Raw genomic sequence first — 26,680 nt, 5'->3', positions numbered from 1 at the left:
CTGAAGCGTCTAGCTTCCGGTTTCCCGACTTGTTTGAAAATTGAAGACTATGAATGTCAATATCACTTGAAAGTGGATACTCTCACATAATATTGTATATGGATATATTACGTGCTACGTACTAAGAAAAACACAAAACCTTTCTTACCTCAAACGTCTAGCTTCCGTTTCCCCGACTTGTTTTATTATCTTACTTAATACTAGCACTAAGTGCTAAGCATTACGGCTCGAAAGATCCTGTCTACTTAAGCGATAAAAGGGGCGTTGGTGGCGCCGGCCGGTGGTAGGTTAGTGGGAGAATCTGTCAAGAACTCCCCGCAACATTGAGCACGTATGCAAAATGGAGTACTCCTGCAAGGTTTTCACCAGATTGTGTGAGAGTCCCAGGACATTAAGGGAGGCCAAAAGGGATTTTGGTATAATACCTCTAGCTGGCAATATTATTGGAACTACAACCACTTGTTCGTGTATTGCACCAATGCCATTACAGTGCAGCCAGAATTGAAATGGTCTTATGTCTTTAACGCCGAATCACACATTCTGCACTGTGCGTTCTCCACCTGCTCTTTCATTATGAGCTTTTTATGGGCTCAGATGGCGGCCACGGCATCTTGAATGACACACACAAATCCCTCCGTCTCAGCAAAGAGGTCCCCAGCAGCCTTTTCGACAAATTCAAATCGACAAATGGTTGCCAAAGACAATTCACGTGTTTACCATGCATTGCCTTTGACTTCCATTCTTCACCCCCATGCAAGTGCCTCGCCTGCTCTTTGATGTGAAAATAAGCGACCACTGATGTTGCTCCACAACATCAACCACGCCCCTGCCTTTGATGTCACGAGGCACGTTCATCTGCTCCACGGCAGAGTTTGGATGTTGCATTCGGAATTTGGACATAGTAGTCTGTCTCCGCTGCTGGACGTATTCCAGATCGGTTTTCGTGCACGGCATTATTCCGGATGCATACAGCCGTGAAGGGATAACGCATATATATTGTAATACCATGTCCTCTAGCATTCAATAGCCATGAAAGCGCGTTCAGTGCCATGGAAAGTCAGAGGGGAGCCAACGAAAATCCGTGGAAGATGGCTCTAAGATGTGGGTATCCTCAGATGAACATAATGATATGGTGGTATGCCACCCTTCCATGACTGTCGCCAAAAATTTGATTGGGATCAATGTGATACAATCTATACTCTGCCATGCTATTAATATTGTATGCTGGTCCCAAGCACAGGTAATGGAGGAGAGTTTGAGGCAACGTACTCTGTACTATCCTCAGTAAAATACAAATAAAATGCTAAGACCGGGGAAAGAGATGAATGGAGTATGGTTGGAGTTATTCTACAATGCTAAATCCTACCTGAACTCTCTTGGTGACAGGTCCCGCGACAGGCCGACCAAGAAAATACATTACAGTGTCGTTGCAAACATGATGATCGGATTGAGCCACAAGCCTCGGAGAAATGCTAGGGCGTCCACCTCCGTCGACGCGGTAGGAGGGGTCCCGGTCCTGTCGAGAAATGGGCAAGGGTTCTTGACGCATGGACGGCGTCAGGACGTAAGCAGTAAGTTAGTCCGAACAAAGCAAATACGTGTCTGCACGCTAAATGTTGGTACCCTAACTGGAAAGACCGGGGAACTCGCGAGAGTCCCTAGGAAAAGGCGCATTGATATCTGCGCTCTGCAAGAAACCCGATGGTCTGGTGCAAAAAGCTACGATATTGAACGCGAAGGCGGTAAAAATGGCTATGTAATTTTCTATTGTGGTAACCCACACATTCAATATGGTGCTGGCATTGCCATCTCACAGGGTTTCCGTCATGCCATTAAAGAACTCGAACGATTTGAGAGAGAAGAGACCTTCGGGCCTCGACGTGGTGTTGCGTTTCAACACGGCTGCAGGGGTATACTGGTACCATGGGAAGCGGGGTAGCCCCCGGACTCATATACTTCGGGAGAATTTCTGTCGTATGTGAGTACAGCTCGGCTGTTTGCGGTTGTAGGAGCTTCATGGGAGTTGTTGACGATGCTCAAGCGAGAAGAGACCTTCGGGCCACGGCGTGGTGTTGCGTTTAAATACGGGTGCCGTACTTCTTAGTTCGGTAGAGATTTAGGTAGGTCTTGCATCCACCAGTATGAATGCTAAGCGATGCACTTGCATAGACTGGTACCGTTGTTGCTTGTCACAGTGGGGCTCTGATTGTGGTCCCAAAATCAATACGTGTCTTAAGAAGACCGTAGGATGAAGTCTCCACGACAGGTATCTACGTTAAAACCCCAAGGACTTAACAGTCAGCGCAACTGGTGCTCAGAGGTGGCGGTGAGGAAGATGGGCAACCCTGTCGGCCAAACCAAAACCAAGTGGCCGAGGAGAACCTCCATAGTGGTGGCACCGGGAGACGCTGTACTCACTTTGGTTTGCATCCACCAGTATGAATGCTAAGCCATACACTTGCATAGACTGGTACCGTTGTTGTTTGTCACAGCGGGGCTCTGATTGTGGTCCCAAAGTCAATCCGTGTCTTAAGAAGACCGTAGGATTAAGTCTCCACGACAGGTACCTACGTTAAAACCCCAAGGACATAACTGTCAGCACAACTGAAGTCGAGGAGGCAATAAAACGAATGAAATCGGGGAAAGCCAAAGGACCTTGACGACATCGCATCTGAGCTCTGGAAAGCAAATGGCTGGGACCCAACACTGCGGCTTAGCGAATTCTTTAATCGGGTTATTCAGGAAGGAAGAACATCATCTGCCTGGCAAGACCACTGTTCCAATATGGAAAAAAAGGTAGTCCAGCAAAATGTTCAAAAGATCGTCCGATCCGGTTACTTTCCATACCATGAAGATTTCTGAATTCATTCTTAACAACCGTATTTGCGAAATCGTTGAAATAACCGTGAATCAAGCCTGATTTGTCAAAAACTGCGGAACTACTGACGCAATACACGCGGTTACTTACTGGAGAAACACCATGAGAAGCATCGCCCTCTTTACATTGCATTTCTGGATTCTACAGAAAGCGTTTGACCGTGTGCCACACGAACTCATCAGGTGTGCTTTACGACATCACTTAGTGCCAGAAGAACTTGTGCTCTGGGTTCAATTGCTCTACCACGATTCGGAAAATAAAGTTCGAAGTATGGCGGGTATATCAAAACCGCTTCGTGTCTCTGTTGGTGTTCACCAAAGAAGCGCCCTCTCACCACTCCTCTTTGTTCTTATTATGGAGACTGTCACACGGGATATCCAACATCCAGCGGCCTACACATTACTTCATGCAGATGATGTTTTCCTAGCATCTGATAGCAAAAATGATCTCGAGCAACTTCTCCAAAAATGGAAAGATCGCCTCATGCAGCACGGTCTCAGATTGAATCTAAACAAAACTGAATTTTTGACGACTGATCCCCAGGAAATAGGCACAATCACTGTCAGCGGCAGTGATCTGCCTAGAACTGAGTGATTTAAATACCGGGTCAATGCTATCAGCCAACGGAGAACTGCGTTATGAAATCTCGCGCATTAACGCAACCTGGATGAAGTGGCGTTCCACAACTTCAGTTCCTTGTGATCGACCTATCAACCAATCAATTTACGGCAATGTCGTCCATCCTGTCGCTTCGCTTTTTGCGGTAATGGGGACGAAGATGTTACGTTAGACTAGTGGCGTGACACGTTTTTATTACATCCGAAATGAGGATATCCGCTATCGTTATGGGGTTTCACCGTTCGTGGAAAAATTGCAAGAAAGGCGTCTTCGATGGTACGGTCACGCAATTCGTGCTAATGAGAATTTACTTGCCAAGATTGGTCCGAATATCGAAGTCGATGGTAAACGACCAAAAGGCAGGCCGAAACAACGGTGGCTTGATACGCTGGATGGGGATTTAAAAGCCTCGAGATTGCACCCAGATCAGGCATTCGATAGCGCCAATTGGCGAATCCGATCACGACGAGCCAACCCCGCTTGTGAACGGGACAAACGCTGAAGAAAAAGAAGAAGAATGTGATACAAGCTATGACATCGATTAGTCAGGTATACGAAACGCTGTCAAAAGCGTTGGCATAATCGATATAGCAACTAGTGGAGTTTCTTTGGCCTCTAGTTGCTTGCCCTTGAACTACCGAGTCGATAATGAAATGCTCTTTGCAACCCCTTGAACCAAATCGTCAGCCCTACCGTTGCTCGAAAAGAATGTTGTTGGTATTCAGGTGCGCATTGACCCTTCCATTAATAATGGACGTTATGAATTTGCGAAGGTTAGTAAGGTTTGAATAAGGTAGGTAATTTCCGCAGTGAGGAAGGGTAGAACTTCCTCTGTCGACTAATGACCTGATATGTGCTATGCGCTAACCTACTATGAAAATTGGTTAATTTTGTATACCAGAAATTCTTCACGCATTCTGAACACGTCTGGAGTGACTTTCGCCATACCGTCATCCTAACCGACTGCATACGCCACAAAGTTCCTGCTTTAATGTTTCCATTATTTCTCAAACGTCTGCTAGCATTGCCAGTGCTGATTTGAATCATATTGGCATTGTCCTGTCTTTGAGTCTCGCCGACGTTCCGGACGAATGTTGGAAATACCTGGTCCATGCAAAGGATCCATTTCCGAGAATTCTAAAGTCAGTTCTTTGGAATTCGTCCCGAACCTCAGTGGGGACTTCAACTGGACGGTGGAAAAAGTGGTTCGGCGAGTACTGAAACTGTTGCCGGCAGTGCGGTATTGATGCCGCCACCTCTGTCCCAATCGAAATTTGGTGACCATTTTCCGTGATGATCGCATGTCGAACACAATCCTTGACGCCGAGATTGGTTTGCTGCAGGGTAATGAAGCGGTGCAGGTCTGCGAGTCGCTGCATAGTCATGTTCCCGAATTGCGGGAAACGCTAGACGAATCTCTGGTGCAACGAGGGGCGGTAAGATATTGTACTTGTCGCCCCGCGTTATTTCGTAGAAGGAGCGGATGATGAACAGTGTCATTTCCTCAGTTCACTTCATCCAGTACCCACGTCAACCTGTTGAAGTGGCCGCGATAGAGTATGGGAAAGCAGGTGCAGCAATGCGGAGCAATGCTCCTGGTTATCGTGTCGCCTAGACGTCGAAGTGCCCCACGATTAGCGGTTTCGACGCCATGCTGTCCATTACGGGAGCCCGACCCAGTCACCAAGTCAGACGACTCCCGGCAGGTTATCCGTACCGGACCTCAAGTTTCTCTTTCTTCTCATACTATGCATCTTATACCTAACTGCCAAGTGTGGTAACTAGCTTCCTCAGTGAGTAATCTACAAGATTGCAAAGTTCACAATAGATCGGACTAAATGGGGAGCAACTTAGTCCCTCTTTTTTTGATTCATGGGCTGACATCAAGTGGATGCGGACTTAGGACTCTTCAATCGCAAACAAAATATTTTCAGCTATGGTCGGATTTACGCTCAGTATAATTCGCAATCATGTCGCGGTCTGCAATTTATATATAGGAGCATTTGGCATCTGCGAGCCGCTTTGATCACGCTGCTCCCAGGCAGAGATGAGGCAGCGGTTGACGATTTTCCTTTGCCCTGGTAACAAACCGTAAAGGCGTCTTCGCCTAAGAGTAGATCGCTAGGAATAGTGAGGGTGCCCTACGTCAAAACGAAACTCAAATATGTTAGTTCGTCATAAAGTCTCTTACTTCCAATTATCATCCGGCATTCAATGTGGTGTTCTGTTTTAGCTGGATTGATTTTGAACTTTAGCAATCTTTCCTCAAGCAGCTCCCGGAAACCTAGCTGGCTTATAGCACCGTAGCCTCAGCAGCATACACATAACTTTTGTCGCCTTACATTTGCTTGCACGAAGCACTTTATTTTTTCCTCCTAACTAGCATCCTATAGCATCTATCATCTTCTTCAGGATTTGTCCTGTTCAGAAGTGAGATCGGCTCGTCTTGATAGGTTCTGCCATTTTGTTCTATCAAAGGCCTGATCTGGCCCATCCGCGCTACTGTTGCTTCGGACGGCTTTTTGGTCTTTTCACATCGACTTCGATGTTGAGACCAACCTTGGCAAGTGAATTCATCTTAGTGCAAATTACATGGCCATAGCATCAAAGACGGCTCTCTTGCAATTTTTCCACGATCGGTTCAACTACATACCGATCGCGAATATCTTAATTTCGGGCGTGATTATAGCATGTTACGCCACAGGCCCAATGTAACATCTTTGTCTCCATAACCCCAAGATTCTGCTCTTTGTCTTTTATAGTCGATCAGCACTCATAGGAACAGAGGACGATAAACGAAACGACAATGAGGGATACAGCCGCAATGAGATTCAAAGTGAAGGTATTGATTCGGCCGGTGCGACACAATAATCGGACAAATAATAAAGAACAAACCCTGCTTTTATTGTTATTATTCTCCATCAAAATCTTTCGTTGAAGTGTAACTTAATGGTGAACTACACTACACTACACACAATAAATATTACAAATAAAAAACCCCAACAGGTATCTCTTTTTAAATTAGAGATTCATTGATTTTTCCCGCCTGGTTTACCACTAAAACTGGTGGTACACAGCGTTGGCTTTTCATGGAATCCAACTGCAAACCACCCAGCCAGCTTAAGGATCCTTTACACTGTTATGTGTGCATCGAACTCGACTATGTGTTTGCTTGAAATTTCTAAAGTAGATTGTCATTGGACGATGAAACTAAATCTTCAGCTGAAGCTTCGTTCATGCATGAATAAGCTGAAGCTGAAATCCAACCAGTCCTTGCCAAGAGATTGTCAGTTTGTATGTATACCCATATATGACCGGCTATATGGAGAAACCATTCATCGTGTAAATTTCTGGATCCGCTTGTCAGAACAAACGAAATATTGATTGTTGGCTACAGTAATAGCGCAGTGCATTCCTGTCACGTGAAGTGGTTTCTTTGCTTCATTTATTCGAGAAAATCGTAACGAATTGCTACCCAATGATGTAGAGAAAATTCTGCCGAAATCCTGTGTGTAAGGATTTTGTAATACGTTTTCAAGTATGCCAAATACCAAATGAACGGTTACGAAATTGACAACTTGTTTCATTCAAAATGAACTTTTTGACTTCTTGACTTTTTCCTCAGCATAATAGGAAGGTCAGAATTGAGCAAAATGCATTAATAATTTTTATCTACACTGGAAATCATTTCCGGGGAAATAATGGCACAAATGATGGATAAACTGGTGAAGTTCTGAAAGTGAATTTGGAAAATACAAAATCCGAAGAACCGAAGAACTTGAAAATACATTACAACTAACTTCCTCGAAGCCTCTCCCAGGTATGATATTATACTTGGGGATTTTAACAGCCAAGTAGGCACGGAGTCCGTATTCAGGCGCTGTGTTGGTTCCCATAGCTTACGTCAAAATACAAATGATAACGGACTGGGTATTATTCAATTAGCAGAGTTAGCAATGGTTGTTGGAAGTACCTGATTTGCGCGGAAAGCGGTCCACAAGCAAACGTGGGACTCGTTATAGAGGTATCACGTTGCTGAGTACCATCTCTAAGATATTCTCCGCATAACCTCATACTCTCTGACCTTTAAGGGTCCCTAGTTGGCAGTATACCTGCGTCCTAGGTACTAGCCTCGAGAAAGCTTCTCGGTCAAGAGCGAACCGCGAATGACCTGTACACGTCGGGACACACTGGGAGTTCCTGGAGTCGTCGCCAACTCTCTGTCAACGTTGACGGGGTCATGTTAGCGTAGCTCTGTCAAGGTGGTAGTTGTGACGTGTATTAGGAGCCAGCCCCTTCGGGACCCTAGCCGGATAGTGTGTATTAAATCGGTGTTAGTAGACCCCAAGCGAGCGTTGATTCGTCTGTGAATTCCAAGATCAGCTAAGCGTAGGTCAGGCCTCAGGCAACTGGGGTAGTGGCTGTATCCCCAAGGGTACACTCGTTCCTGACTATTGCAGCCCGTTCCCTTGCACACGATGCGCTGGTTAGTTTCCCATGGAGAATATACATAAAAAAATCGAGCAAAACAACAGGGAAAGGAGGAAAAGCTGAGTGCGTTTGGGCGGAGCACAAAAATGCTCCAGTTTACCGAGTGCGGGAGACTGACTATGCGGAGATGACAACGCCAGTACCTTGTAGTGCCCCTGTTCCAGAAGAAAGCCCAGGCAGAATCGCCAGCAGCAGTGGTGAAGCGTATGCAGTTGGCAACGTTCCTCCAGAGGAACAGTTAGCAAAGGCGTCAAAAGCGGGCTAATGGAACTGGAGGAACTATTGGATCGCATCTCCTTTTATAGGCGAACATGGAGAGCAGCAGAAGACGATTGGAGAGTAGAAACAGCCGCACTCTCTGCTGAAAACTTTGTTTACGTCAAACGGACCGCAGATAGCTCACTACACAGCGAATTGAAGACAGCGGAACAGAGGTGCCCTCCATACGGAAAACGAGAAGCGGCGGAGTTCTCGTTGAACAGAGCTCGAAGACGATAAACAAAAGTACGTTCTGCGAAGTGGTCAAGGGGTTATTGGGGGAGAAGGCTCTTGTTTCCACCCTAGAGCCCATGTGCTCTCTAGAAATCCGGGATCTTGACTGCTTCACAGAAAAGGTCGAAGTAGAGGAGGCGATATAGCGTGAATGTTCTGTAAATGATCGAGGATCCGAGGCCAAAAGCTCGCCGTGGTGGAAGTCCCCGAGCAATATGCGAGGAAACTCCTTAACAGCGAGAGAATCAAAATTGGATAGGTAGTATGCAGGGTGCGAATGCGGATAGTCCCCACCAAGTGCTACAGGTGTCTGGACTATGGACACATGTCAGCAGCTTGTAAGGGACTGGACAGGAGGACAACATCCCGGAGATGTGGCCAAGTAGGTCATGAAGCGAAGGACCTGCAATCAAAGCGAGGAGTTGCGTTCTCTGCAGGGATCGTGGTGCGTCTGATGAGAGCGTCGCACACACTGCGGGCTCGGGGCGGTGTCAGATCTTCAGGATAAAATTGGAGAGGGCTAGGGTGCGAACGGCATGATCCGCATTTTACAAATTAACATGCACCGGAGTGCTCCACTCACCAGTTGCTAGCACAATTCGCTGCGGAAGTAAATGCTGGCCCGTCCTCATGGCATCTCGACTTATCGGGCACCGCATGCCATCGGGGTTCGGAACGACATTCAATTTCGTGTTCTCGCCGAAGGCCGGGGGAACGGGTTTATCTGGATCCGGTGGTTAGGGATAACCTTTTTTAGCATTTACCTGATGCGCCGGATTGATGCTCTGGAGGACGCTGCTTCGAGCACGGAGGGACGAATCCTTGAATGGGGCATGCCTCAGTCAGGTCCCAGAGGGAAGCGGATTCTATAAATGGCGGCGAGAACCGGGCTCATAAGTTTAAACACCAACGTTTCAAGCTCCCAGGCTGTGAAGGAAGCATTCTTGACATCACTTTTGCGTCGAAATCTCTAGCATCATCGATGGACGGGTGGCGAGTCCTAGAAGACTTCTCGGCAAGTGATCAGCAGTACATTGCGTTCGAAGTGGTTGACTCTACTTGCCGGCGAGTTCTTCGAAGCTATTGGAGCAGGTAGAGCCGCGCTGGGGGGCACCTCGGGGGCTGACACCGTCGTAAATTCAGTGATGAACCTGGCTTCCATGCCCCGGAGGAGCCTCAGGTGCGACAAGCCTTCTATGTACCGGTGGACGGCAGAAATTGCTGACCTATGGAGGGAGTGTCATAAGCTCCGCCGTTTGGCACAGCGTTTGTACGACAACGAGGAGGCATGTGCCATAAAAGCACAGTGTAGATTAGCAAGAAGGAGACTCCTGCATAAATAAAAGCAAAGCTCGCGGCTGGCAGAACCTTGTTAACCAGGTGAATGAGGACCCGTGGGGACTTGGCTATAAGCTTGCCACTCGGAAAATCGGGGCTCTGCGGAGGCCCTGTCTACTAGGTATCGACCAGATGAACCGCATTGTGCGGGCATTGTTTCCCAGATACCCTGTACGGGTTGATGTAAATAGCGCAGAAAGCGTCGAAGATTGCCCCCTTTTCACAATGAGAGAGCTCGAAGAAGCGGTTCTCACTATGAAAAACAAAGAAGGTGCCAGGCCCTGACAGGCATCCTGGCGGAAGTTTACAAACTAGTGTTCCACCAACGGCCAGAATTGCTACTTGAGGCGTTCAACGCTTGCTTAAAGGAGGGCATTTTTCTTTGTTGTTGGAAAGTGGTCAGACTCGTGTTGATCAGTAGGGATAAAGGAGACCCGGAGCTCCCGTCTGCATACCGACCGCTAGTGTATGGTTGACATGGCCTGGAAAAGTGCTCGATGAGCTCATCAGGAGTAGACTAGTTGAAGCGCTCTGCGCAGCCGGGGACTTATCCTGCAAGGCAGTTCGGGTTCAGAACACAGAGAACAGGAGATCCACAATGGATGCTATTACGGAGGTCGTAGATGCGGTTCCTCGAACCGAAGCACATAGCCGCCGGTATCGACGGATAGTGTTCCTCATAACGCTTGATGTCAGAAATGCCTTCCATTCCATAAGATGGACAGATATGCTAGGAACACTAGAAAACTGTTTTCACGTGCCAAGCTATCTGTTACGGATATTGAGGGATTATCTGAAAGACCGCTCCCTGCTCTATGAGACGCTAGAAGCCCAAAGGAGGATGGAAATCGCGTAGGGAGTAGCACAGGGATCCATCCTAGGGCCGGATCTCTGGAACGCTTCCTACGATAGTCTGCTGAGACTCGATATGAAGAAGAGTCGCGCCTGGTCAGACAACGTTCCGGCACTTTTTGCCGGACGCACGATTGAACAGGCGCTAAAGCAGATTTGGCTATATTGATGCGACGGGTAAGCGAATAAATGACAGCCCACGGTTTCAGCTTTGCGCTGAAAAAAAAACGAAAAGGTCATCTTGACTAGAAGGAGAATTCCGACCCTGCATGCCCATATCGATCGGCGAGTTGACCATATAGTCAAAACCAGCGGTTAAGTACCTTGGTTTATGCTCAACTCGAAGATGAACTTCTTCGAGCAAATCAAAGTAGGAGCAGATAGGGCTGCAGCTGGAGTCGCGGCCTTGAGTCGGCTTATGGCGAATGTTTGGAGCCCCATATCTATTAGGAGATGTCTCCTTATGGGAGCAACGCATGTCGGTTCTGCTCTATGATAAGGAGGTGCATCGTTACACCTTGCTCAAGGCCTTGCCAAGGAGCGCAAAGCTGTTTACCACCTTAAGGGGGAGAACTTAAGAGAGGTGGCTGCCCGTGGAAAACGTCAACGCATCCTTACCGAGTGGCAACTTTCTTGGCGAAATGCCCCAAGGAGCAGATGGCCAGCGCAGCTCATCGACAAATTAGACCCGTGATTGAACCGAACGCACAGTGAGATTGATTACTTCCAGCTTTTAAGTGGGCATGGAGGTTTTCAGTCTTATCTGCAAAGGATTGGGAAGGCGCGATTTCCTGATTGTGTGTTCTGCAATGGAGTGGCGAACGACGCTTAACACATCTTTTCTCTTGCCAAAGGTGGAACGGCTTTCGTCAATAGCTTCATGCAGACACAGGAGAGCTCTCTCCAGACAACTTTGTCAGAGAGATGCTGAGAGCGTTGGCAGCTGGAATTGTATTGCGCATTATATTTACACTCTTCTTATTGTGAAAAAGATTGAACTCGACCGACGGAGGGATTGGACGGTAAGGTTTTCCCTGAACTAACAACTCCCTCCCTCCCTTCTCCTCCCGTTGGTGAAAGGAATTCCCTGACTTGAAGACTCCCAAAGGCGGGAGAGCGAGAGGGCTAGCCCGAAGTAATGTGTCAAACGGTTCCAGGCTAGTTCTCTGATGACAACGAGGGGTTTAGCTGTTTGCCCGACAGTGTGCTGTTGCGGCAGTCGAACACACTGTGCGTAAACGCATTCACCTACCCTACTCCCAAAAAAAAAAAGAAAATGTGCGAGGCCAGATAAATGCGAGAGACACCATTCTCTTTAAGTCCAGCCAACTACTGGCTTATGCTAACGATATCAACATAATGGGAAGAACGACCCGAGACGTGCCTTCATCCAGATCGACCAGGCGGTGCGAGATCTTGGGCTGCACATCAATGAAGGCAAGACAAACTACTTGACGGCACCGTCAAAGAAAACCAACCAACCAATAATAGACTACAATTTTGAGACCGTTAATAATTTCTCTTATCTAAGGTCGAAAATCACAACCGACAACAGCTACGACGACGAAATCCGCGCACGATTGTTGGCAGCTAACTGAGCCCGTTTAGCTTACAAAAACTATTCCGCTCGAAACGTCTCACCATAGGGTCAAAGCTCTTACTGTACAAGACTATGATCTTGCCAGTCCTTATGTATTCTTCGGAGAGTTGGGTTCTTGGCAAGAAAAACTGCGAACTCTTGACCGCGTTCGAGAGAAGACTCCTCTGAAGAATTTTTGGCCCCTTACATGAAGATGGACGATTTCGTAGTCTACATATCGACTGAAATCTATGAATGATACCATGACCGTGTGGTTATGAATAAAATCCGGCTCAACAGGTTGCGTTGGGCGGGTCACTATATCCATATGGATGAGGATGATCCAGCCTGGAAAGTCTATAAGGGCGATATCTATGGCTGAAAAAGAAGACGAGGCAGACCCTGCCTGAGATGGAGCGATGGCGTTGATTAGGACGCCAGACAGCCTTTAGGGATATCAAATTGGTGGACCTCGGTTGTTGCGCCGTTGATGATGATGCCAAAGCCTCCTCCTAACTGCTCGCAGCGAGGCTACTTAGTACTGCTCTTATATTTTTCCGGTGCAAGAACCATGGGTTCGATTGAATAAAATCTGTGACATTGGATCAGTTAAGGGGGGTCGGATTTTCAGGGATGAAAAGTCCAAAAGACTGTGGCGTGGCAGGATCTGCAGCATTCGAAATTTATTTCGGATGTTGCGGATGCGGACGGGTAGATGGCGCTGAACGCGGAAACTCTCCACTCACTCGTTTTCAAAACGCCCGGGGGAGTGGAGAGCCAGCGGTAAAAAATGCCGTTGGTTGGGACAGTAAGGACCGCATGGAAATAAGTCGGTCTCTTCTGATCCAACCGCGGCACGGAACACTTCAGCGCGATCGTGAATTTCAAATATCTCTTTTGCTGTTTCAAAAATACATAAAGTAAAATCGTGAATTAAGTTTTATCTCTTTTGCTGTTTCTTAAATACTAAAATATTATTTCCTTGTGGATTATACCGAAAATAGATTATTTGCTTTCCGTGCATTAATTTAATTAAAACAAATAAAATTGGATAAAGACCAAAAGACCGAGACCTTGTGTCCTGATGTCAGGACAATTAGAGGAAACCATCCTGAGACAGTTTTGTTCCCAGGACCTAGTTTCTCTCATTTTACAATAGCAGATTAATAGCCGAAAGGAAAAACATGATAGTTTCCTCTGTTTACTTATACTGCGATTTACGAAATACGATGCAATCTGGTAGTTATTTGATTTCATCACCTCATCTCGTCTAGTTACTGCAAATATAGGGTGCTTCCCTACGTTCGTGGGATCCAAAAGAAGTGAAGAAATTGACCTCAACACTTCAAAAGTGTTAGAATTGATTACACAATGGCGGATGCTAGCAGAAGTCTCATTGTCAGAGGTTAGCTTGACTATTGCAAGCGAACTGTCTTAATGAAAAGACGAAAGCCGTAGGAAAATGGATCGGACAAAGTTGGCGCTAGATAATGAATTGGAAAGTCTGAATTACACACTTGTAGAGTGTTGTGAAGAGAATGGTCCTCTTTCCCAAGGCGAAATCTCAGGAAATAACCAGATGACTTCTGTATCGTGCTTTTAAAAACGATATGAATGAAGAAAAATATTTTCAGCTTTCGGACCACAAACTATTAAGAGTTTCTTAATTTTGCATACTCAACCTGATATCTTAGTTTTTGCGTCGGCATGAGCTAGGTAAGCAGAGGCAACTATGACGTTTCTCCTCTTACCTTAATCTGGTATTACATGATAACTGCAATTAGTCCTGGTAGCATGATTTTATTCACTTGATTGCCTCTAACAGTTTGGATATCAGTACATAGGCTCTCAGCTCCGAGGACTGCGCATCAAAGTAGATCCGATCCCTCTACACTGATCTAACACCACAGATTTTATTAAGACGAACCCATGGCTCTTGTACATACCATAAATATACAGGGTGTTCCGTTTATCACGGAATTCACTTAAATATGGTAGTTTTAATGTTTGACGCATTAATTTTCCATTGTCCGCATTTTAAACTACCATATTTAAGTGATTTTTCGCCAGATGAAGTTTAAAGTATGTAACGCTACATTATATATATATATTTATATAAATATATTTATATAAAAAGCGTTTTTGAAATTCCCTTAAAAATTTTAAAAGTTATATCAAGTGATGATAGCAGTAGCCTGTAATTGGTGATAAAATTACTATTGACGTTTTTATCTTTTCAGTGAAGTACAGGAGAAAGCCATGCGGGACGGGCTTGGGGACAGAATGTCCGCCAAGAGGACCAAGTTAGTGCTACCGGACAAAATTTCGTCCGAAGAGGAGGGAACCACGGGCCCTACAACGATTGTGGAGGGGAACTCGAACCTCTTCATGCGAATTGCGGAGCTGGAGCACGAAAAGGCCGACATGGCCCAGCAGTTGGAGTGCCAGTTGGCGTTCATCAAGGAGCTGCAGCAGCAGATGGCTGAGATGGAAGCAGCCAACATGGCCGCGAAGCAGCCGGTCCATCATCAGCAGGAGCAACAGCAGCAGCTAATCATACAGCAGCGGCAACAACAGCAGGAGCAGAGGAAGCAGCGGCGACAACAGCAGCAACGACAACAGCAGAGCGAAGATGATGGCATGTGCCCAGAAGTCATCATCGAGGAGGAGGAAGGATACCCCTTCAACTTTGTAGTGCGGAAGAAGAAGGCAGCCAATAGGAATAAGGTTAGTGCTATCACTGTAAGTGCCTCACCAACCACCCCAAAATCCTCCCCCCAAGCTGCCACCCCTAAGAACCGAGAATTTCCCCGATAACTGGGTACAGACTAAATGTACCGCAGTTCCTACGACTAATTAAAGAGAAAGGGTTGAAAGCAACCCTGAAGAACACGAGGGCTGGCAAGACCCTCATCTTCTCAAGTCGCTGGTTTTTCGCGGTCTCCACAGGGAGACAGATCCAGCGGAAATATTGCGGGAGCTCAACGGAGATTACCCGCAATTAAAATTGAAAACCGTGGCCAACTTAGTGACGCGAGCAGATAAGCTTCTGCACAGCCAGAACCCGGCACTCCCGATGAGGTCCCAATCGGGACTATTCATAGCCATCTTCGAGCCCTCCCAAGCACCCAGTGAAGTACTAAAAATTAAATATATACTTCACCAGAAGATTTCGCTTGAGAAAGTCAAGCCAATTGAAGAAGCGCAGCGCTACAACTGCCAGAATTTCGGCCACATTGCCCCTAACTGTTCGATTGTGCACAGGTGCGTGAAGTGCGCAAAAAAACACGTCCGCGTGGAATGCCCCACACCATCGGCGGAGGTGCCGCATTGCTGCAATTGCGGCCAGACCGGACATCCTGTCAACTACCGCGATATGGTTGCCAGAAGGGAAGCTGGCAGGGCGAGAAAAAATGCAGAAACGGCGAGAACCAAGCAAACGGTGGCACAGATGTCACAAAGCTTGTCCCGACCAGGTGTATCGTACGAACAAGTAGCCAGGAATACTCTTCCTAGAGCTGCACCTCAAGCTCCACAAGGCAACAAACTGGCCTTCAAGAACTTGGTCAAAAGACTCGCTTTCGCCCAAACGAATGAGCAGCGGCAGATTGTCCGCAATCCAACTACTGATAAATTTATGGAGTTAAATATAGTCACATTTAACTCCGCGTCCCTGGTCTCACACGCCCAACGTGCCACTTGCCCAAGCGTTGGTTGATACTCTGAAAGCAGTTACATATTTTGCGTTTCGGAGACCCACCTAAACCACTAGACATAATGTCAATTTCACCGGATATACCACTATTCGGCATAACAGCAATACGGGCGCTGCCCTTCTAGTCAAAAAAGAATACCATTTTGAAGGAAGTCGTCATCGAGGGCTTTACTAGTCTGTTCCGCTGCAGCTGGCAATAGTTAAAACTATCGATAATAAACGGATTTTGGTAGTTTCCGTTTATTTCAAATACAATTCCCCAAGTGAGAAACTGGGCCATGACTTAAAAGTCTTGGGCGATCTCCAGTTAAAATCAAAATATCTTATCTTCGGTGGCGACTTTAACTCACGGCACAAATCCTGGGGCGATAAGGCAGAAAATTTAAATGGGAAAATCCTGTATAACTGGATCCACGACCCTTTCACGCCAGCCAACCTTGAGGTGGTCTCGCCTGGATTCGCCGACAAGACCCGCTAGTCAATCCATCATTGACTTTTTCCTGCTGTCTGATGAAACCAAGCCAAAGTTTTCAGGTAACTTCCTGTAAAACCTTGTCAGGCATGTCCGACCATTTTGCAGTTGAACTCAAAATGGCCTCAACTTCACAACTGCAGAAGCGAGTTAAGGATAACCATCAGGTCATTCGCCCACACTGATTGGAACAATTCAAGTCAGATTTAGCACCAAGGCTGAACTTGAAGAAACTCGCTACAGATCGCAATCTGTCGGACAAAGAAATCGACGAAGCAATCATTTGGCCACGGACGCCATCAATACTGCTACACTGCAGAAATACCAGGCTGATCAAAGTCGATGATGTTTGTATACAACAAACTCCCGCATGACATCATGCTACATATGAAGGTCAGACAGATTTGGCGCAGGAACCTCAAGCGCAACTTCCATAAAAATGGAAATAAAGTTAATGCTGAATACAAAGCATTGCTCTCCCGGATTAATTGCCTGAGTACAATTATTCGGGAAATGGTGGCGCAATTCCGCAATAAAGAATTAACCCGTAATCTCGCAGATATTAAGCCCGGGTCAGATATGTTTCAATATATAAATAGGCTAGCGGGGAAAAATAAGTCCCAGTAATTTCGTTCTTACCAGGAACGAAGGAACCAAGTCTGCGGAGACGCCAGAAAGGCGCAAGTCCTTGCGGAATCATATGAGTCTCAGTTCAATACCCCTCCGCCTCAAAGTAACCCGGCAATAGTGTCGATGGTTGAAACAACTATCGCCGACTTTGTCTCTAGGCATTCAAATAGATTAGTCACATTCTCCCAAACGAACTCCTCCGGTAAAACCAACGGATTTCGCAACAATTCCTGAATTTATCACAACTCACCGCCTTGACCTCAAACCTAAACGGTAAAAAATCAGCCGGACCTGACTGAAATTCCTAATTATGTAATTAGGCAACTTCCCCGAGTCTCCATCAAATTTTCGCTGGCAGTATTTAATAACTGCATAAATAATGGCTACTTTCCCACCACCTGGAAAGTAGCTAAAATAATTGCGATCCGGAAAAAAGGCGGCTCTACTGAGCCTAAAAACTTTAGACCCATTTCATTATTATCTAATTTAGGCAAACTCTTTGAGAGAGCTATGGACAATCAGGCTAGTCCAATATTGCAATCTCAAAGAGGTTATACCGAACCATCAGTTCGGGTTCCGCAGCAAGCACGGAACTCAACATGCACTTAGCTACCTTCACGACACCGTCGTAGCAAGACTAACGTCAATACTAAACCGACCATAGCATGTGCATTAGACTTAGAAAAGGCCTTTGACTTCCGTATGGGTAAACGGACTAATCTACAAACTGATAGATCTTTAGTTCCCAATTCCGATCATTAGAATTGCACTAAGCTTCTTCGAAGATAGGTATTTCTATGTCAGCGTGGGGAATGAATTCTCCGATCTCTTGTCGGTAACATCGGGAGTACCGCAAGGATCCATTTCTGGACCCACATTTTATAATATCTTCACGGCTGACGTCCCAACTCCCGAGACCGGCACCGAACTTATTCAATATGCCGATGATACTCTCATCTTCGCTTCAAGCCTCCACCCCAACAGGGCAGCCAAAGCGGATCGAGAGATACTTGAAAGACCGTCGACAAATATTACCTGGCATGGGGCATTAAGATTAATGAGGCCAAAACGAAATTCTGCACCTTCCGGAGGAAAGCTAGATACCTAGGTTCTAGAGGAATCCATAGAAAAGCTAAACGCTTGAAAATGAACATCGGAAACACTATAGTGAGGAATTCCCAGATCATCAAGTACTTAGGAGTTAAACTTCACGAACTCCTTAAGTTCAAGCCACATCTTGAGCTCGCTATCGGTAAGGCACGCGGTGCATTCAGTAGGATCTACTTCCTTCTTCGAAAGAAGGTAGGACTCAGCATCAAGGCCAAACTGACTCTCTACAAGACCCTGATCAGACCCATTATCTGCTATGGAGCGCCCACGTGGATCACTTGCTCCACCCGAACCATGTCCAAATTGTGAGGCATTCGAACGCCGGATATTAAGGTACTGCACTGGTCTTTCCCATAATTGGAAAACCAAGAGGTTTGAAAAAACGCCGAGGTATATCGGCGCGCCAAGATACAACCTCTTCGAGAATTCGTTCTCAACTTGGTGGAACTGTTCTTCGAAAGAACGGAGAATCATCCAAATCCACTAATCCGGCAACTCTACCAACAGGGCAGCACCTTCCCATTGGCCAACTTCCTAAGGCCCTGCCAAATAGTGAGCGAAGCTCTTAAACCCGCCATCCTTTCCCTATATGATTCTCCCTGCCTGGTAGGGGTACATCGAGGCTAAGCACAATGACATGTAATGTGCTATTGTATATAGTAGGTTAAGTATTATTGATTAATTTAGACTTAGTTAGTTTTAAGTATTTTAAGTAAGTAAGTGATGCCTTCTCGCGCTTTTAGTGCAAGCGCAGTCTTTAAATAATTCAGTTACATACAAAATAATTGTGAAGATTTATGTATTAAAATTAATACAATTAAAGTAATAATTTACACAGAAGGTCGGGTAGGCCAAACAATTGTAATAGCCACCCATTGAAATAAAGCTAAGTTAGTTAAGCTTAATATTTAAGCTAGAATTAATCAATTATGTATTAGCGTAAGTCACTATCATGAATAAAAACTTAAACTTAAACTTAAATACGGCTGGTCTAATGTACAAATATATCTATCTGATTAGACACTACCCGTAAACTTCATTAGCACGCATATTCAACATACCTATACCTGCATACACACATGTCTGTTTGGAGTAATTAATATTCACATACAAGTGACCAAAAATTTAAAACGAAATAATTCTTTCCGACCCCATTCATATGAACTTACTTCGTTGTGGTATTGACGAATTGATATGGGATTATGACGTCATACACGTTGTAGAATGCCCGAAATTCACAAAAAATTCCAAAGTTTCACCCCCTATAACTTTGTTAATAATAGTTGGATTTTCTTCAAACTTGACCAAATTGTGCACTATGATATCCTTTATACTATTGCTAAATTTTGTACTTCTGGGATGGGTATAAGGGGGCATGCCGGGTAAATTTCTAAAATGTGGAAATATGCTATTATATTAACTTTATTTGTGTAGGTATCGGAACCAGATGCATTTTGAGGCCTAGATTTCATAGAGATGCATCACTATGATTTCTTTTTAATTTTTCGGCTATTTGATGTTCATATTTTGAGCCCTCACTCCCCTATATTTCATCCAAAATCAAATATGGAAACTAGTTTCGAAAAGTACTAATTGAGCACTTTCGACTGCCCCATATGGTCACATTTTATGAAAAAAATTTTGCACCCTCCATTCAGCATGTATGCATTCAAATGAACTAGAATGTGCACACCAAGGAAAAGTATCGTAGTTGTTTTGCATGGCTAAAGGCATGTAGTCTTAAAGGGTTTGAAATTCTCTAAGTTTCTTGTGATTATAGAAGTGGTTTTAATCAAAGCTGTTGATAGGAGTGGATTTAAATTCAAATGACAGCTCCTCTGCATACTTGTCATTAATGTAAGTTTCCAATTCAAACGCAGAATAGTCTTCTACTTATTCCAGCTGCAACAAAATAATACTACTTGTTACTAGGTAAGTATAGCTACACATAAAAGACTTTGCTTTAATTTCCGCTAATCTGTCAATATAGCATTAAAGAGTTGCTCGCAAACATTGTCAATCACAACCGCATCATCGACTATTATTCATTGAAAATACCATTTCAATATTAAATGCCCCAGCACGATTGGGAGGCAAAATTCACTCGCTAGCATCAAGCATCAATTCATTTAAATGTAAACAGATGCGAGATGATAAATAAGATACTTCAAAACAATGCTCACAAGTGTCGGTGTAACGAAAAGGCGACTATTAGGGATGGAGGACTTTTGATCGATTTTCCTGCGGAGAAGCTTCTGCTAATGCTGTTATTGCAAAAACAGGACACCAGATTGAGGTCCCATCCCCTGAATCCCTCGTGACGCCGTCTTTCACACATGAATACATTCATAATATCTTGGCAAGAGACGTGACGAGCAGATTCTCAGACGACTTGACAGTCTGGTTGGAGATAGATTAATGACCTTCATTATCCGGAGCGTCGCATCCAGTCTTCATATTACTCGTCAGCTCCTCGAAAGCAGCTCGTGTCACTACGCGATGATAATATCATTTAGTGTATAAACTCGTCCCCACTTGTCTCAGGTAGGGATGAGCAAGTACTTCAAATTCGATGTTTTGCCAGTTTTCGGTTGCAGGTACCGCATTAGCGCTTTGAAGGAAATCATGAATTAAATATTAACTCATGACTCAGGAAGGCTTACAAGAGTATTACCTACCCCCTTGTATGACCTCTCTCGTTAATTTGTAGTCTGGAGACAATTTCTTGAGATTGTTTTTTTCCCATCAAATCAACGAACGAAATTATTGATTTCTGCAAGAATCTAGCTAGCTCGCCATTTACATGTTTCCTGAATCCAAATTGGTAGCCGGAGAAAAATAATTTTACTAAAAACGCATGATTTCTAGTATATTTCCGTTTTTAAACAATCAGTTTTTAAGGTTTTGTTTCCAAGACAAAACGGGGGTCGAGAGTGATGATTTTTTTAACGGACCCATTCTCAGAAACTTCTCAACCGCAAAATCTGAAAAAAATCACCAAGCTGCCTCTACACGGTGTCCAGGCCTCAAAATACTCTCCACATAGTATATTACTATATTTTTGGGAAAATTAAGTAAAAACTCCGTTAGGTTTATCCTAGAGCTATTAAAATATCCACCTTCAGAGTTTCGGGAACCTTTGCGATTTGGAAAATGTCTTTTTATATGAAATTTTAAATAGTTTCCAAAGTTGATGTAAAATCTGGGAGAGTGGAAAATTGTGATTTTGCCGCAAGTCAAGCCTTTTGACACTATTCACGATAAAGTCTATAGCTGTGTAACGGCAAACGATATACCGTATATCCGTGGAACAAACTTCCACAAATGAGCGGTGTTATTCATCATTAAATTTTTCTGCTACCGTCAATGGACAGACTGCATAGATACAATCCATAGCGAAACTAGTTTCGAGATGTTGTTTTTTTTTGCCGCTGACAATATCTTTTTTTTTAGGATGTATGAAACCATAGTTCGGTTAATCAAACTGTCGTTTATTTAGAATGTTGATTATTGATGAGGGATTTCAATATTTCTAATTAGAATTCGTTGCCTCCATTTGAGTCCCGGACCTTTACTTTTCTCGTTAGTTTTTTGTTTTGAAAGTCTTGAACGATCAACGACCGGTTTTATTGGAGTTCCTGATTTACCTGCATTGTAATGAGTTTAAAGTTTTCTACTGAGGGGAGAGGACCGTGTCAAATATCTAACGAGACGATCATGACTGTCGTCTACGATTCTCCTCGCTGGGACATTTGATTATTACATTTACCTGGTTGTTGGACTGATTGACAGAGGAATCGTTTTTCAACCAGCGCACTGGCTTCTGGATAATTCTTAACAGTCTTTTCCTAATACATTTACCCTTAGTTGCTTGGTCAAAGAATTGGCTCCTCAATAACGGATTAAAAAATGTACTCAAAATATGCTCTATTTTTCGCAAAAAGCGATTTGTCGAAAAGCGACTAAAAAGGACAGAAATAGAGACTATCCAGCATATAACATCTGCGTGCAGGATGTTAAGCAGCATCGTATAAAAATAGTGACAACCTACCATCCTTATTATAAGCATACTTCGTAGAGAATCTTCGAAAATGATCTATCCAAACTGCTGTGGGATCACACTATTGCCACCGACCACAGTATTAATCACAACAAAAGCGATCTAGTTCTGCTTCTCAAGGAAGAACGAACGTGCTTCCTAATCAATGTAGTCACACCGTTCGAGCGGAACACTGCTGAAAAACGCATCATCGCTATGATGCAGGTCTTTGAATGTTGCCTTCAACCCATCCTTAGGTTGGTTGTCCTTGGTTTGGTTCGTGGGCTTTTTTAACTATATATATAGATTGTCGCAACCACTTGAAGCAGTGACGCGGTGGTCATAATCTGCAGAAACATAGATTTCAAATTGAAGACAGTACGAATCGAGACTGAAGCCCACTGCCGGATAAGGCTCTTCGGACTATAGCACAGGTTGCAAGGATAACCGCTTTTTGCATCTCCATATACAGCGTTTTCAGCGCTTTATGTGAATTTTTGCGGTACAAATCCCGTCGCTGAAACTACCACTGGGACTATTTCGATCTTTCGTAGTCTGCTTCATATCGTCCACCAAGGGGCTGTAGTTCCGGATTTTTTGCTGCTTTTCAACAGTGTTCCGGTCCAACGGTGCGGCTTACATCGATTATGAAGCACGCTCGTTCTTCATTGAGAAGCAGAACTAGATCTGGTCTGTTGTGACTAACACTGTGGTCGGTGGCAATAGTGTGATTCCCACATTAGTTTGACCCGATCATTTTCCAAGATTCTCTGCGGAGTATATTTATAGTAAGGATGGTAGCATGGCAAGGTTTTGATGGAGAATCTTCAGACGGAGTTATGACGATTGAAGTACTCGGTACTACTCAACATCCTCCACACAGATGTTATATGCTGGATGGTCTCCTCTTCACAATTGCATAACCTACAACTGGAGTTGGTGATTGAGGAATGTGAAGAATGTACCGTTTATAATTTGTTGTTGGTAGCGAAGCATCCTGAATGGAAGTTAGGAATGCTTCGGTACTCCCAGAGAAGTACACCATTAGTCAACCATTTATTGGTGGCTTCGATGTCAATGCCAGGCAACAACAATTTTTTTATTTGACTCCGTGAATGGTTTTCTCTTTCCACATGTCGATTATTCTGTTGGACTCTGCTTCTTAAGTTCAAATGAGATAATACACTTGATTATAGTGCAATATTTTTAAATCAAGTACCCCCCTTCCTCCCTGGTGATATGGGGTAGTGATCCTCAATTTTTCGGCAACTCTATTAAGCATGTTGTTGTTTGCAAGAACAACCCTTACCTGTCTATTGACAGATTCTAAATCCGTATTATTCCACTGTATCACACCGAAAGTATATAGAAGGACTGGAATTGGCGAAGGTGTTGCTCGTCATGATTTTATTTTCGCCGAACAGCTCTGTTTTCAGGACAAGCTGCAGACGTCGTTCTAATTCCCCCAGCAACTTAGATATCATTATTGTCACAGCAGGTGTTGTTGCTTGCAATATGCCGAGGTATTTGTAGACGTCGTTCGAATCCATACCCTCAATTTGGATATTATTTTGACTATATCCTTCGTTGTCGGTGTGCAACTGCATGCCGATATCCCTGCTAAACTGGATGGTGATGTTCAGCAAGGAGCGTAGTTAGTTTTCGTCTTTGGCGTATAATTTGATGTCGTCAATATACATTAAATGACTCAATGTACATTTCGGCAATATGCCATGTTTGGCTTGGAACCCGTATTTGCTTTCATGCAAAGGATAACGGATTCAAGCCAAAACAAGTCGGGAAACCGGAAGCTGGGCGCTTCAGGTATGAAAGGTTTTGTTTGCTTCTTGTGTGAGTATATTTGAGTGTAGAACTATCCCATTTGTATGTAGCCCGTTAAGAATATGCATTTCGCATGTCGGATTTAGTACTTCGGGTTGTAAATTTACACGGTAAAGACATCGTTGAGCTACTGTAATTTTGTTACTAATAGTATGATTTTGATCCAACTTGGCGGCACTATGTTTCATATTATATTTTATATTACTGCCTTTTATAACTCTGAAATAAACTTAGGGGGGGTTTTACTCAATTTTCCCAAAAATATGGTAATATACCATTATTAACTTAATTTGAACAGATATCGATATCGAGAGTATTTTGAGGCCTGGGCACCATACAGAGGCAGCTTCATGATTTTTTCCAGATTTTTCGATTGGATAGTTTCTGAGAATGGGTCCGTTAAAAAAATCATCAATTTCCACTCCTCCCACTGCCCGGCTTTTTAACAAATCTCAAAACTAAGACCGGCTTCGAAAAGTACTAATTAAGGTCCTTTCATTTGGTACCCCACAAGACTATATTTGGTTAAAAAAATTGTACGACCCTTCTTTTACATGTATGGAGACCCCGCCTAAATCTCAACGTAGGAGGATGTCACTAACTGTATGTCTGGGGGGTCCACAGGTCCCACCCTCTCACCAAATTTCGCGTCAATTTGTGTAACCGTTTTTGAGAAAAGTGCCTGTGACAGGCAGAAGACAGACAGACAAACAGACATTGAACCGATTTTAATAAGGTTTTGTTTTGCAAACAAAACCTTAAAAACAACAGTGGGCTTAGAGAGTCGTCTTGGAAAATGTCCACGCTCGCATCTCTACTGATGTTTGTGAGGGACACTGACAGCTTCGTGCTCAAATTCTTCATCACTGTTCTGAGGAGAAGAACGATATTCGGGTTGATTTTGTACAAGCGTAATACTTGTAGTAACCACGATGTGAAATGGAGTCAATGGCTGCATTCACAATCAATGTAGACTGTCGAGATATTTCGTTATTGATGGACAGCCTGCTGTATAGCGACCCCATCGATTATAAGCTGTTCTTTACAACCTTGGGAGCCTCTTGCGCATCCTTTTTGCTTCTCAGCCTATGAATTTATGAACATCAAGATGTTTTGAGATGTTCGCGAACAGAGCTGAAGTGAAGTAGATGGCAGGAAGAAAAGTAATTGGTCGACGTTTTGAAGGGCAAGAGGCACCTGTTCTTTGGGGATGAGAAAAGTTTACCTCTTGGTGGAAAATGCTAGGAACTAATTTCGGATCGGCAATCACCTGTTCAAATTGATTTTCCGATATCCTGTGAGTGCTCTTGAACCATTTCAGCCAGAATTTGTCAATTTTGTCAACTCCTGGCGGGCTGTTTCTATGTCGACTTCAGTTACATCAGACATTGTCATGAACGCATAAGGGGTGGGAGCCACGCCGGTTCTACATTGCAACGGCTTGGTTCGCTCCAAACACTTTTTCAGAAGTCTTCTGCTTGGTCCAGATTGAGGTTATTTTCCCGACTTGAGTTGGTGAGATTTTTATAAAATTCCAGTTGCTTCTGTAAGAAAAAGGTGTCGCCTGTCGCTAAAAGCTCTTTTGATACCTAGGGGTGCGACGGGAGCATACCGCAAGTTTCAGCTTCAACACCTCGAGGATTTCTTCGATTGGCATATTATTGGGCAGACGGCAGTTTCTGATGAATTTCCAAGGAGTGCTCTCCTTTCTCAACTTTTCGACCTTTTGTTGAGTTGAAAAACGTAGAACGTAAAGTTTTCCTGCGCATACCTCTGTTATTCGCTCCAAGATGTTGATTATTGATGTGAGTAACCGTAGCAGCTGCAACGTAGGCCAGGCTATGAACCTATGTAACACTTATATCGCTAGCAGCAACGGTATTGGTGGTTGCCGAAGTAAACTTTAGTTTTGCGATCTTTGACCTAACGTCTGGGATAATCTCATCATATTCTGTGAATGCGCCCTGGAATGCGGTCAAAGCTTCATTATGACTTGGGTTGACATCCCTAGATAGTAAGCTTCTCCTGATTACTTGGGACAACCTCTCAATCTCTTTGTTCTGGATTTATTTGTATCGTAACTATGAGCTCACTTGACCAGCATTATGTGTGATGATAATAAAATTGAAGCAGTCTCATTGAAAAATAGTGAGAAAAACAATAACTACAAAGAGAATTTGTAGATGGCATATACTCGACCAAGGATTGTCCCATTTGTTTCACTAGCGATACTAAGGAATACAATTTTTTTTCTCAGCCAACTCAAATTTGCCGCAATTATGTTACATAACGCAAGGCCGTCTCATATTAAACATGCCCGGGAGAATGATGCAGCTACTTTAGAATTTCTTTTAATAATTTCTTATTGTTCCCTTTAAGGTTTAATCACAATTGAATAGTACTACTCTGCTCCTCTTCTCTCCCTCTTTCCTTTTCTCCCATTTCCAAATTTAAAACAAGCCGGGAAACTTGTAGCTGCACGGTTCAGGTAGGAAACGCTTTGTGTATTTGTTTTATAAAGCGATTTGAGTGTGCATTTGTCCCATTAGAACCTAGCACCTAACATATATTATATGAGAATATCGACTTTCGCGTGCTATTAACGCGTGCTATAACAAAGTTTG

The 26,680-nt window shown here is 44.2% G+C and overlaps 1 protein-coding gene across 1 annotated transcript; it reads left to right on the top strand.

Annotated features, from left to right (window-relative positions):
* The first annotated feature begins 8,796 nt into the window (after positions 1-8,796).
* Positions 8,797-26,441, top strand: LOC119658924 (putative uncharacterized protein DDB_G0274435). The gene is made up of 4 exons (XM_038066794.1): positions 8,797-8,861; positions 14,386-14,445; positions 14,489-14,990; positions 26,436-26,441. The coding sequence occupies exons 1-4, from the start codon at positions 8,797-8,799 to the stop codon at positions 26,439-26,441; spliced, it is 633 nt and encodes a 210-aa protein (XP_037922722.1).
* The last annotated feature ends 239 nt before the right edge of the window (positions 26,442-26,680 follow it).

This window comes from Hermetia illucens, chromosome 1, assembly GCF_905115235.1.
Source record: "Hermetia illucens chromosome 1, iHerIll2.2.curated.20191125, whole genome shotgun sequence".
Classification (NCBI taxonomy): Eukaryota; Metazoa; Arthropoda; class Insecta; order Diptera; family Stratiomyidae; genus Hermetia; species Hermetia illucens.
This window is presented reverse-complemented; position numbering and strand designations above follow the sequence as displayed.